A 12,602-nucleotide genomic window follows, 5' to 3' on the forward strand; every position below is an offset into this window, starting at 1 on the left:
GCCTTCCAGAAGCTCACCTTCCCTCCACTCTCAGAGGCAACAAGCAGGACCTAGGGTTTGGCTTTTTATTGACACAAACACAAAGGCAGCTGTGGTAATGGGGTGGTGGGGTACACAAAAGCAGAAATCGCACTTCACACATTTAGGCCTCATTTAGACAATGAGGACGCTAAGCCTGTCCCTCCACCTCCCATTGCAACGGTTGGGGCGATAACCCTCCCTAATTCTAGCTCAGTGAGTAGAGGGAGTGACCTCCCTACCCAGGAAGTCCCCATTTTGGTCACAGTGGCCCAGGTCCTGACCACCCCGCTCTCTATTCCCCTGTTCCATCTCCCCACCCATGTAAACAAAGTTGTGGGCTGAGTTTGATAAACTGCAGCTCTGCTTTGAGAAGGCAGTGGGGCCTCCCCTAAGTGCAAGGGGAATGTGCTTGGATTTTTACTTTGGTCCCAGAACAAGAAACAGAACAGCCTTGCAGAACTCTGGCTGGTAAATGCCACACGTATCTGCAAGGCTGAGGAAGCTTCCCCGCCTTTCTCCTCAACCATCATAGAGACAGGACATGGCACAGACCACGATAAGGGCACCAGTTTTTGCCCTGCTCCCCCAGGAGGCTCGGGACTGCCCCACCCAATGGCACATACACAGATTTTTGGCAGTGTTGTGGGACTGGGTAGGAGCAAAACCCCAGCTCCACCAGAACAAGGAAGGCACTGGGGAGTACAGGGGAGGAGAAGGAGGTGGGAGACAGGATCCTCCCTCCCCGCCGCCACACACACACAAGCACAGGTTTTCGTTGCTAAGGCACTGAGAACAAATCCAGAGAACTCAGTGAAGGGTGGGGGCTCTGTATCGCTCCCAGAGTTGTGACCTAGGGGAGCAGGTCTGATTTCCGCCCTGTTGGAAGAGGCAGCCTTGGTTAAGAATGGCAGAAAACCTGGAGATGGAAGAAGCCCAATTGTGCTTACAATGTTGGGGACAGAGGAGGAGATTGGGAACTGGTCAAGCCCAGAGGTGGGCGCTGGTCGGCCCAGGCTGAAGGGACACTAGGGAGAGACAGGCGCCTGCTGGACTCACAGAGATTGGCCCCATATCCTGAGCTGACATTTCAATTCTTTGGGGAGGTGGCGGGGCAGGGACCGGAGGGAAGATGAAGCAGAGGTGAAAGCACACGGAACACAACGGAGGGGACTGGCTAACCTTGGCACAAAAGCAGCACAGCAGGCCCGGGGAAAGGGCGGGGGCAGGAAGCAGCCGGCCTCCCTCTGACCCTCCCTGTCCCCTTGGCAGGGCCCAGACATCCAAATGGTCACTCCCCAACCTCTTCAGAGGTCAGGAAGCGGGGAGGGGCAGGGGAGAGCGGTCATCACCACAGAGACCTTCGGGGGAGGGAGGGCAGAGCATTATGACAGAGGCTGAAATGCAAGTCTGGTGGCCAACAGAACGCAGCTTCCCAACTTCTCCCTTTGCTGGTCTCTAGGGTCTCACAACCACTCGCTCTAGTTCTCCTTCTCTGGCCCTGGAACCAGGAGGACCTTGCCCACATTCTTCTTCTCCTGCATCTGTTTCATGGCATCGGCCACCTGGGGAGGAAGGAAAGATGAGGCTCCCAATGCTATGCAGCCTCCATCCAACAAGAGCCAGTGCGATGCAGGCAGCCCTCCTCTTCCCCAGGAATCTGCCCCTTGGGACCCCAGCCTTCATGAGTCCTATCCAAGCCCTCCCTGCAAAGTCCTCAGATTCACCTTCTCGAAAGGCCAGACTGAGTCAACGTGGGGCTTGATGTGGCCCTGGTTGTACAAAGCCAGGAGGCGGGTCACCACACCAGTGACCAGTTCCACTTCACCATCCAGGTAGCCCAGGTGGAAGCCACATACAGCCCGGTTAGCCTGCAGCAGCTGCAGAGCTGTCACGCTGAATTGATTCCACCATGTCCGGGCCAGGGCCATCAGGTTCCGTTTGGGGCCTGTCAGCAGGTTGGCCATTCCTGAAGGACAAGGTGACATGGCCTGTGAACACCCCAGGCACATCCCTGTGTGCCTGCATCTGTACTTTCTGTTCCCTGTGATCCCCTTGCAATTCTCCACACCAGTGCCAGGGGGTGATTGGATAATTCTCAAAATGCTGGTTACCAGGCCCAAACCAACCGTGGCTGACTTAAAATTGCTCCAGGGGCTGGGTGCTGTGGTTCACACCTGTAATCCCAGCACTCTGGGAAGCCAAGGTGGGAGGATCATTTGAGGTCAGGAGTTCAAGACCAGCCTGCCCAACATGGTGAAACCTTGTCTCTACTAAAAAATACCTTGTCTGTACTAAAAAATACAAAAATTAGCCAGGTGTTGGCTGGGCGCAGTGGCTCACGCCTGTAATCCTAGCACTTTGGGAGGCCAAGATGGGTGGATCACCTCACGTCAGGGGTTCGAGATCAGCCTGACCAACATGGAGAAACCCCGTCTCTACTAAAAATACAAAATTAGCTGGGCATGGTGGTACATGCCTGTAATCCCAGCTACTCAGGAAGGCTGAGGCAGGAGAATCGCTTGAATCCAGGAGGCGGAGGTTGCAGTGAGCCAAGATCGTGCCATGGCACCCCAGCCTAGGTAAAATGAGCGAAACTTCGTCTCAAAAAAAAATAAAACAGACCGGGCGCGGTGGCTCAAGCCTGTAATCCCAGAACTTTGGGAGGCTGAGACGGGCGGATCACGAGGTCAGGAGATCGAGACCATCCTGGCTAACACAGTGAAACCCCGTCTCTACTAAAAAATACAAAAAAAAAAAAAAAAAAAAAAAAAAAACTAGCTGGGCGAGGTGGAGGGCTCCTGTAGTCCCAGCTACTTGGGAGGCTGAGGCAGAAGAATGGCGTAAGCCCAGGAGGCGGAGCTTGCAGTGAGCTGAGATCCGGCCACTGCACTCCAGCCTGGGCGACAGAGCCAGACTCCGTCTCAAAAAAAAAATAAAATAAAAATAAAAATAAATAAATAAATAAAACAACAAAAAAAAAAACCATAACAATACAAAAATTAGCCAGGCATGGTGGCGCGTGCCTGCAGTCCCAGCTACTTGGGAGGCTGAGGCAGAAGAATCGGTTGAATTCGGGAGGTAGAGGTTGCAGTGAGCTGAGATCGTGTCACTGCACTCCAGCCTGGGTGACAGAGCCAGACTCTGTCTCAAGAAAAACAAAAAAAAAAGCCAGGCATGGAGATGGGCACCTATAATTCCAGCTACTCAGGAGCCTGAGGCAGAACTGCTTGAACCAGGGAGGTGGATGCTACAGAGAGCCGAGGTTGTGCCACTGCCCTCCAGGATGGGTGAGAGTGATACTCTGTCTCAAAAAAAAAATAAAAATAAAAATAAAAATTGCTCTAATCTTTATGTATTTGTTTGTTTGTTCCTTTGTTTGAGTCAGGGTCTCGCTCTGTTGCCCAAGCTGGAGTACAGTGCCACCACACCTGGCTAATTTTTGTATTTTTTCTAGAGATGAGGTTATGCCATGTTGCCCAGGCTGGTCTCGAATTTCTAGGCTGAAGCCATCCACCTGTCCTGGCCTTCCAAAGTGCTGGGATTACAGGCATGAGCCACCATGCCTGGCTTATTTTGTTGTATGAAATACTTTTTAAAATGAAAATGCACCTTGCTTAAGACACTCAGGGAGGTAGGACAGAAAGAAGGCAGGCTGGTTGTTCAAGAATAATCCCTAAACAAGAACATAGAATTTGGCCAGCTGTGGTGGCTCACGCCTATAATCCCAGCACTCTGGGAGGCTGAGGCAGCTGTACCACCTGAGGTCAGCAGTTCAAGACCAGCCTGGCCAACATGGTGAAACCCCGCCTCTACTAAAAATAAAAAAAATTGGTTGGGCATGGTGGCGGGCACCTGTAATCCCAGCTACTCAGGAGGGTGAGGCAGGAGAATCACTTGAATCGAGGAGGCGGAGGTTGCAGTGAGCTGAGATCGCGCCACTGTACTCCAGCCTGGGGCCAAGAGCAAAACACCGTCTCAAAAAACAACAACAACAACAACAACAACAAAATGTAGAATTTACTATGACTCATATGAAAAGTTGTGACAGAGAATGAAAAGAGCTGGCACCCAGAAGTCAGCAATCTGAATGCAACATACAGGACCATTCCTAACCCTGATTGTCTACAGAGCACCAGAGTCCCTACCCCTCTTCATTCAAAAGCCCTGGGCCCTATATCCCACCCCTTAGACCCTCCCTCCTGCCCTCACATGCTCTCTCCATGCCTGGCCCACTAACTTACCATAGGTGACGACTTTGCCCATGGGTTTCAGGAGGTTGTAGCCCTTGGCAGTATCTGACCCGCCCAGAGGGTCCATGACGATGTCCACTCCTGTCATAGAGTGGGGAACCCAAGAACAACATTAGGATCCACAGATCTGGAGCTGCCCTCCCTGTCCTGTGCCTCCCTACCCCCTCCCATATTCTGCCTCCAACCTTTAGGGGAAATCTTCTTGATCTCATCCACATAGTCAGTCGTGTGATAGTCGATGGGATGTGTGACTCCATTCTCCTTCAGTGCCTCGTGCTTGCCGGCCGAGGCCGTTCCGAACACTGTCACATTCTCCACCGTACGGCACAGCTGCACGGCAGCCATTCCCACACCCCCTGCAGCAAGACACCCATAAGCAGGGGATATGGAGTCGCCCTGGCTACCAACCAGTCCATTCTAGCCTCCCAAGGACTCAGCCCATCACCTTCATTTTGCCTAGGCTTGTTTTAGGGCCATGTGTAATTTCCATGACTGAGAAGTGGTGGGGAGGGTAGCTAGAGAGGTGGGGGTGTGGGGTGAGAGCACGTTGCTAAGGATAGCACACCAGACTAGACCTGGTGCCTGAATGTTACCACGGCAACTACACAGCAGAGGCCTCTGGGCACCACAGGCCAAGGCAGTCTGGTGTTGCCATGGCAACAACCCAGACAGGCTGCAGGGAAGGGGCCTGGAAGGAAATCTGGGTGGGGTAAGGAGTGATAAAGTGAGGGGACCCGTCACCTGCAGCCATGTGTACCAAGACGCTGTGGCCAGGCCGTAGGTTGCCGAAGTCAAAGAGGACCATGTAGGCTGTAATGTAATTGACGAGCAAAGCAGCAGCTTCCTCAAAGGTCATGGCCTCAGGCATCAGGAAGGTCTGGACCGAGGGCACAGTCACCTCTTCCTGCCACATCCCTGACCGGTTCAACACCATCACCCGGTCTCCTGCCTTGAAGAAGAGAAGAGTATCATTCAGTTGGCTGGGCGCGGTGGCTCACGCCTGTAATCCCAGCACTTTGGGAGGCCGAGGTGGGCGAATCACGAGATTAGGAGTTCGAGACAAGCCTGGCCAACACGGTGAAACCCTAGCTCTACTAAAAATACAAAAAATTAGCTGGGCGTAGTGGCGGGCGCCTGTAATCCCAGCTACTTGGGAGGCTGAGGCAGGAGAATTGCTTGAACCCAGGAGGCGGAGATTGCAGTGAGCTGAGATCATGTCACTGCACTCCAGCCTGGGCGACAGAGTGAGACTCTGTATCAAAAAAAAAAAAAAGAAGAGTATCTTTCACTCACGCATTCATTCATTCACCCACAGGCTATTTACTGATTTTGCCCTAGGTACAAAGCCCCCTTCTTCCAAAGGAAGTAGCAGGAGAAGCAGCAATAGTCATGGTAATAATAATAACAACATCATCAACAAAAACAACCTACCTTTACTGAGTGCTGACTGAGGGCCAAGCCTGATTTCAAGTGCTTTATATATAATGCTTAATTAATCCTTACATCATTTCTATGAGGCAGATACTATCCTTTTTCTTTTCTTTTTTTGAGACGGAGTCTCACTCTGTCCACCTGGCTGGAGTGCAGTGGCGCGATCTTGGCTCACTGCAAGCTCCGCCTCCTGGGTTCACACCATTCTCCTGCCTCAGTCTCCCTAGTAGCTGGGACTACAGGCGCCCGCCACCGCGCCCGGCTAATTTTTTGTATTTTTAGTAGAGATGGGGTTTCACCGTGGTCTCGACCTCCTGACCTTGTGATCCGCCCGCCTCAGCCTCCCAAAGTGCTGGGATTACAGGCGTGAGCCACCGCACCCGGCCTGGCAGATACTATCCTTATCATCATCTTACAGATCTTACATGTCACTATTGTGTAAGATCCCTGAATGCAAGAAGCTTACAGTTAGGGCAGCATGAAGTATTGTGGAAGAGATCAAACTGCTGTGGTTACAAAAGTGGTCTCGACTGTTTACTGACTGTGTGACTTTGGGTGCATAAAAATTACTTAATCTTTTTGAGCTCCAGTTTTCTTATCTGTCAATTAGGGCAGTTATGAGGACCAAATGGAAAAAAAAATTTTAGCACAACGTCTGGCACATAATAAGCACTTAATAATGTTAGCTAATAATAATAATAATAATAATAATAATAATAATAATAATATAATAGCAGCAAGGAAGTCACACAAACAACCAAAAGAAGGCCATACCAAAGTGCAGGCAAAGTTCTCTGAGCGCTTACAGCAGGGTGTGATCACCTCGGGAGAAGTGTGTTTGAGCCAGCACTGGGAGCCCAGAAAACACTTTCACTCAGAGATGGTGCAAGAGGGGCGACAGACAAGGAGGGCTACACAGGCCTACACAGCAGTAAAAGGCTTCCTCCCCACCCCCACGGGAGCCTCTGTGCAGGAGGGAAAGGGGGCAAAGATAACAGAACCTTTCTCTCCAGCTTAGCAAGTGGGGTCAAGGGAAGGGCAGGGAAAAGGAGGGAGCATCAGGAGAAAAGACCTCTCTGCACTCTGAAGAGCATGAAGAGGGAGGTGTGGGTGCTGTTCTGGGACAATCCGGGTCTGTCTTGATCTCTGCCGGGAATGATGGGAAATCTGTATATTAACAAGAGTTAGGGTCCATGGGGAAGGGGGATGGGACTCCCACTTACGCCCTTTTTCATGTCCTCATGCTCCCACATTCCACTGAAGAGGAGAACTGAGGACATGCTGGAGTCTTTCCTTCCAAGTTCTGGCCTGAGATGAGGTCTGGAGAATGAGAACGGAAGCCCTCCACCCAGGGACTCAAGACTAGCAGATACAGAACAACCCAGGAGAGCTGCGAGGAGTGCCTTGGTCATTTGGGGTCAAGGCCAGTCCCAGATTTGACCCAGAACAAGTCTCACTTACCCTGGTTCATGCTAACCCTCAGGCCATCCACATCAGGGCCAAGACCCCTCCCCAGCCCAGACACCAGGAGGGAGGAGGAGGGAGAGAGAGACAGGGAAGAGCCCTCCCCGAAGAATCCAGGCTCTTACATCAGATTCTTGCCCTGGACAGGATATCCTGTATTTACCAGGCGGAAAGTGTGGGGAGGGGAGGTGAGGTGGGTGGCCTTCAGCAGTAACATGAACTACAACTACCCCCTAAAAATATTCCTCTTAGCGCCTGCTCAAGAGTGGGATCATTTAGAAGTCAGTTTGAGGGTGGGGCCAGAGCTGAATTCAGAGGAAAGCCTTTAAGGAGAAGCTGTTTGCATACCCGATGAATCCAACAAACCTGGCTCCCGAATCCAACAAACCTGGCTCCAGAATCTGGGCCTGGCAGGTCTGCAAGAGGCTACATCTGAGGGGCCTCTTTTTGAGCGGTCTGATTTAAAAAGAAACCCCTGGCCGGGCGCGGTGGCTCATGTCTGTAACCCCAGCACTTCGGGAGGCCAAGGTGGGGAGATCACCTGAGGTCGGGAGTTCGAGACCATCCTGACCAACATGGAGAAACCCATCTCTACTAAAAATACAAAATTAGCCAGGCGTGGTAGCACATGCCTGTAATCCCAGCTACTAGGGAGGCTGAGGCAGGAGAATCGCTTGAACCCGGGAGGCAGAGGTTGCGGTGAGCCGAGATCGCGCCATTGCACTCAACAAGTGCAATGGCAACAAGAGCGAAACTCCGTCTAAAAAAAAAAAAAAAAGAAAGAGAAAAAAAAAGAAACCCCTAAACATTGGAGTGCTGAGGCCTCATCCCAGGTCTCTCAAAAAGCTGATCATTTTGAGCTCTCCGGTATCCAGGGTTGTGGCCGAGATTAATGATAAATGAGGAGAAACAAGCCTGCAGACTTGGCCAACCAGTTCAAGGCGCCACACCTCTCCGTTCCAGTCCAAACCCCTGGCACCGAGGTTTCTGAAGTGGGGGTCCTCTGCAGGAGGAAGGCAGAGGTGGGTCCCCCCCTACACGCCCCGCCCCAGGCGTTCCCAAGGGCAGCCCCGGGTCGTGGCCCGATGGCTGAGTCACAGGAGGAGGAGATACTGCAGTCACGGGAGACACAGAGCCCAAGACAAAGATGGGGTGACCCAATCCCGCCTCCCCCACCCCAAAACGAGATCGGCGTTGTAAGCCTGGTGGCAGTGGGGGAGCAAGGCTCTCTCTTCTCCGTGACGGGCGTGTCTCGTCTCCTTGGCCTTGCTTTGGGAGGGGCCGCCTCACACCCCCACAGACCACGGGGCTGCATGTGACCAGGACTCTGGCACGACCGCTGTGCCCCCGCCCAACCCCGGCGACATAGCCCCTCAAGCTCCCTCGGGAAAAGGGGGTGCTAACCGTCACTCACAGTCACAGACCACAATTACCCAGAGAGTGTTTGGTGGGCAAGGGTACAGGTGTGGTTTTAACGAGGGGGCGGGGGTGGGTGGGGACGGTGGTGTCGTTGTGCGCATGCGCATGGGCGCCTTATTGTTCCCCCCCCACCCCCCACCAGCACAGCTTCTGGGCGGCGGCCACAACTAAAAAAAGGTTGGGGAAGGGGCGATAATTCCGCCTCCCCTCCTCACATAAATGCCGTTCTCCAGGAGCCCCAAAACACAAGTTTCTTTGCTACGCTTTCCACGCTTGTGCACCCAGGTCCGCGCCAGTTTCTCCCGCCCTGCCACACCCCCGGCGCCCGCCCACTCGTGCCCCACTGCCCCGATGCCTGCACAGCCCTGCCCTGCCCTGCGCAACCCGCTCACCTTGCGGTCGCTGACTCCCTCGCCCACTGCGATCACGACGCCCGCGCCCTCCATGCCCGGAGTGACAGGCAGCGGCGGGAGCCTGTCGTACAGCCCCTGCCTGGCCATGAGGTCTGCGAAGTTGAGCCCGCAGGCCCGCACGCGCAGCGTCAGCTGGCCGGGCCCAGGGGCCGGGGGCGCGGCCGGCCGGCTCTGCAGCTTCACCTTGTCGTAGCCTCCAAAGCCGGTGAGCACCAGGCAGCGCAGCGGCGGCGGCGAGGCGGCGGCTGCGGCCCCTTCGGAGGCCGCGGGCTGCTGGGAGTCGCTCGTTCTCTCGGTTTTCGCAGGCGGCGAAGAGGCGTCTTCCCCGGCCCCTGCCTCGGCGGCCGCCACCACAGTGGCCGCTTCGGCTACCTCTCTCTCGGCTGACATGGCTGGGACTCCCGACGAGAGCGCACAGCTGCACTGAGAGTGCACAGCTGGGGAAGGCGGGGCGCGTCGGGAAGAGTCGCGGCTGCGGGATCCAGCGAGAGGGGCGGGGCGCTGGGCGAGGCGGGGCCTCGCGCGCAGCCTTAAAGGGCCAGGGCCACAGTGGCGCAGGCTGGGAGAGAGCAAGAAAACCGGCACCAGGAACTTCTGTGGTCTTGGGCTCGAGCAGACCGCGATTTATTCACAGTAAACTTTATTCAAATTAAAAACTATTTTAAGGGATAGGCCTGGTGCGGTGGATCACGCCTGTAATCCCAGCACTTTGGGAGGCCGAGGCGGGCAGATTACAAGGTCAGGAGATCATTGCGGGTGGATCATTTGAGGTCAGGAGTTCAAGCCTGGCCTGGCCGACATGGTGAAACCCCCGTCTTTACTAAAAATACAGAAATTAGCCGGGCGGTGGTGGCGCGCGCCTGTAATCCTAGCTATTCGAGAGGCTGAGGCAGGAGAATCGCTTGAGCCTGGGAGGCGGAGGTTACGGTGAGCCGAAATAGCGCCACTACACTCCAGTCTGGACAACAAAGTGAGACCCTGTCTCAAAAAAAAAAAAAAAAAAAAAAAAGGCGCCGTGGCTCACACCTGTAATCCCAGCATTTTGGGAGGCCGAGGCGGGTGGATCCCCTGAAGTCAGGAGGAGTTCGAGACCAGCCTGACCAGTATGGTGAAACCCCGTCTCTACTAAAACTACAAAAATTAGCCAGGCATGATGGCAGGTGACTATAGTCCCAGCTACTCAGGAGGCCGAGGCTGGAGAATTGCTTGAACCCGGGAGGCGGAGGTTGCAGTGAGCCAAGATCCTGTCACTGCACTCCACCTTGGGCGACAGAGGGAGACTCCATCTCAAAAAAAAAAAAAAAAAAAAGAGGCCCGGTGCGGTGGCTCACGCCTGTAATCCCAGCACTTTGGAAGGCCGAGGCGGGCAGATTACAAGGTCAGGAGATTGAGACCATCCTGGCTAACACAGTGAAACCCCGTCTCTACTAAAAAATACAAAAAATTAGCCGGCCGTAGGGGCGGACGCCAGGAGTCCCAGCTTCTTGGGAGGCTGAGGCAGGAGAACGGCGTGAACCTGGGAGGCGGAGCTTGCAGTGAGCTGAGATCGTGCTACTGCACTCCGGAGCGAGACGGTGTCTCAAAAAAAAAAAAAAAAAAAAAAAAAAAGTTAAGGAACAGTCCCAAAACTTGAACTTACATCAGATTTGGAGTTACTTACATGTAGACTGGAGTCCAGCTAAACTGTATCTCAGGCTCTGACTGTACCTTTATGTAACCCAGGCAGGGATGAGACTTAATTCACTGTGGTCTTGCAGTGGCAAAGTAGAAGCATGGAGACCAAGCCTTTAAAACTTTCTGACTTTGGTGTTAACGTTCTGTTCCTCATTTTCCCTTCTGTAACATAGTGATGATGCTGCGTGCTCTAGTTATATTTTTATTTTTATTTTTTTGATACAGGATCTCACTCTTTCACCCAGGCTGAGCAAGGTGGCGCGATCACAGCTTTCTACAGCCTCAAATTCCCAGGTTCAAGCAATCCTCCCACCTCAGCCTCCTGTATAGCTGGGACCACAGGCATGTGTCACCACGACCGGCTAATTTTATGTTTTACCGCTCTTTGCAGAGCAGGGCTACCCCATAGGCAGCGTGCCTAGAGTGGCCAAACCAGCTAAGTTTTGATTTGTTTTTCTAGAGACAGGGTCTCGCTAATATTTCCCAGGATGGTCTCAAACTCCTGCACACAAGCAAGCCTCGGCCTCCCAAAGTGCTGAGATTACAGGCGTGAGCCACTGCGCCTGGCTTCTAGTTATCTTTACACAATTATTTGCAACATATATTATTAACTCGAATTGCCTCGATATAAAAAAGTACTTTTTTTTTTTCCCGAAATTCTGTTGCCCAAGCTGGAGTGTAGTGAGGCAATCTCGGCTCACTGCCACCTCCACTTCCCAGGTTCAAGTGATTCTCCTGCCTCAGCCTCCCGAGTAGCTGGGACTACTGCCACGCGCCACCATGCCCGGCTAATTTTTGTATTTTTAGTAGAGACTGGGTTTCACCATGTTGGCCATGCTGGTCTCAAATTCCTGATCTCAGGTATCCAACCGCCTCGGCCTCCCAAAGTGCTGGGATTACAGGCGTGAGCCACCGTGCCTGGCCAAAAAAGCACTTTTAAAAGGTAAAAAAAAAAAAAAAGTAAAAGATGCCACGCAAATACGTATCAGTGGTTTGATTATTGTTAGACTCTTTTTTTTTTTTTTCTTTTTGAGACGGAGTCTTGCTCTGTCGCCCAGGCTTGGGTGCAGTGGCCTCTCAAAGTGCTGGGATTACAGGCGTGAGCCACCGCGCCCAATCTATTGTTAGACTCTTAATCAAGCCTGACTTTTGGGTTTAACTCTGGCTCCAGCAGAGCAACTCTGGCGGTTGGTTCTTTCTCTTCCTTTTTTTTTTTTTTTTTTTTTTTGAGATGGGGTCTCGCTCTGTCGTCAGGCTGGAATGCAGTGGCGCGATCTCCGCTAACTGCAACCTCCGCTTCCCGACTTCAAGAGATTCTCCTTCCTCAGCTTCTGGTGCACGCCACCACACCCGGCTAATTTTTGTATTTTCTTTTTTTTTTTTCTTTCTTTTTTTTTTTTCTTTGAGACGGAGTCCCGCTGTGTCGCCCAGGCTGGAGTGCAGTGGCCGGACCTCAGCTCACTGCAAGCCGTCCGCCTCCCGGGTTTGCGCCATTCTCCTGCCTCAGCCTCCCGAGTAGCTGGGACTACAGGCGCCTGCCACCTCGCCCAGCTAGTTTTTTGCATTTTTTAGTAGAGACGGGGTTTCACTGTGTTAGCCAGGATGGTCTCGATCTCCTGACCTCGTGATCCGCCCGTCTCGGCCTCCCAAAGTGCTGGGATTACAGGCTTGAGCCACCGCGCCCGGCCATTTTTGTATTTTCAATAGAGACGGGGTTTCACCATGTTGACCAGGATGGTCTCGATCTCCTGCCCTCGTGATCAGGCCGCCTGGGCATCCCAAAGTGTTGGTATTACAGGCGTGAGCCACCGTGCCCGGCCGGTTCTTTCTCTTCTAATCTCCTTCTCCCCAAGCATCCACCAGAGGACGCAGCTCCCCCAAAACTTTCCACCCAGTGCTTGGCTGGAGGAACTCAGTCCACGCTTCTCTG

The 12,602-nt window shown here is 53.2% G+C and overlaps 1 protein-coding gene across 1 annotated transcript; it reads right to left on the reverse strand.

The window, feature by feature from the left end:
- Positions 1-49: 49 nt before the first annotated feature.
- Positions 50-9,485, reverse strand: VAT1 (vesicle amine transport 1). The gene is made up of 6 exons (XM_010385653.1): positions 8,978-9,485; positions 5,013-5,220; positions 4,457-4,627; positions 4,263-4,352; positions 1,746-1,987; positions 50-1,583 (listed from the first exon to the last, which is right to left on the reverse strand). The coding sequence occupies exons 1-6, from the start codon at positions 9,386-9,388 to the stop codon at positions 1,500-1,502; spliced, it is 1,206 nt and encodes a 401-aa protein (XP_010383955.1). The 5' UTR covers positions 9,389-9,485; the 3' UTR covers positions 50-1,499.
- Positions 9,486-12,602: the final 3,117 nt, after the last annotated feature.

Source organism: Rhinopithecus roxellana, chromosome 19 (genome assembly GCF_007565055.1).
Source record: "Rhinopithecus roxellana isolate Shanxi Qingling chromosome 19, ASM756505v1, whole genome shotgun sequence".
Classification (NCBI taxonomy): domain Eukaryota; kingdom Metazoa; phylum Chordata; class Mammalia; order Primates; family Cercopithecidae; genus Rhinopithecus; species Rhinopithecus roxellana.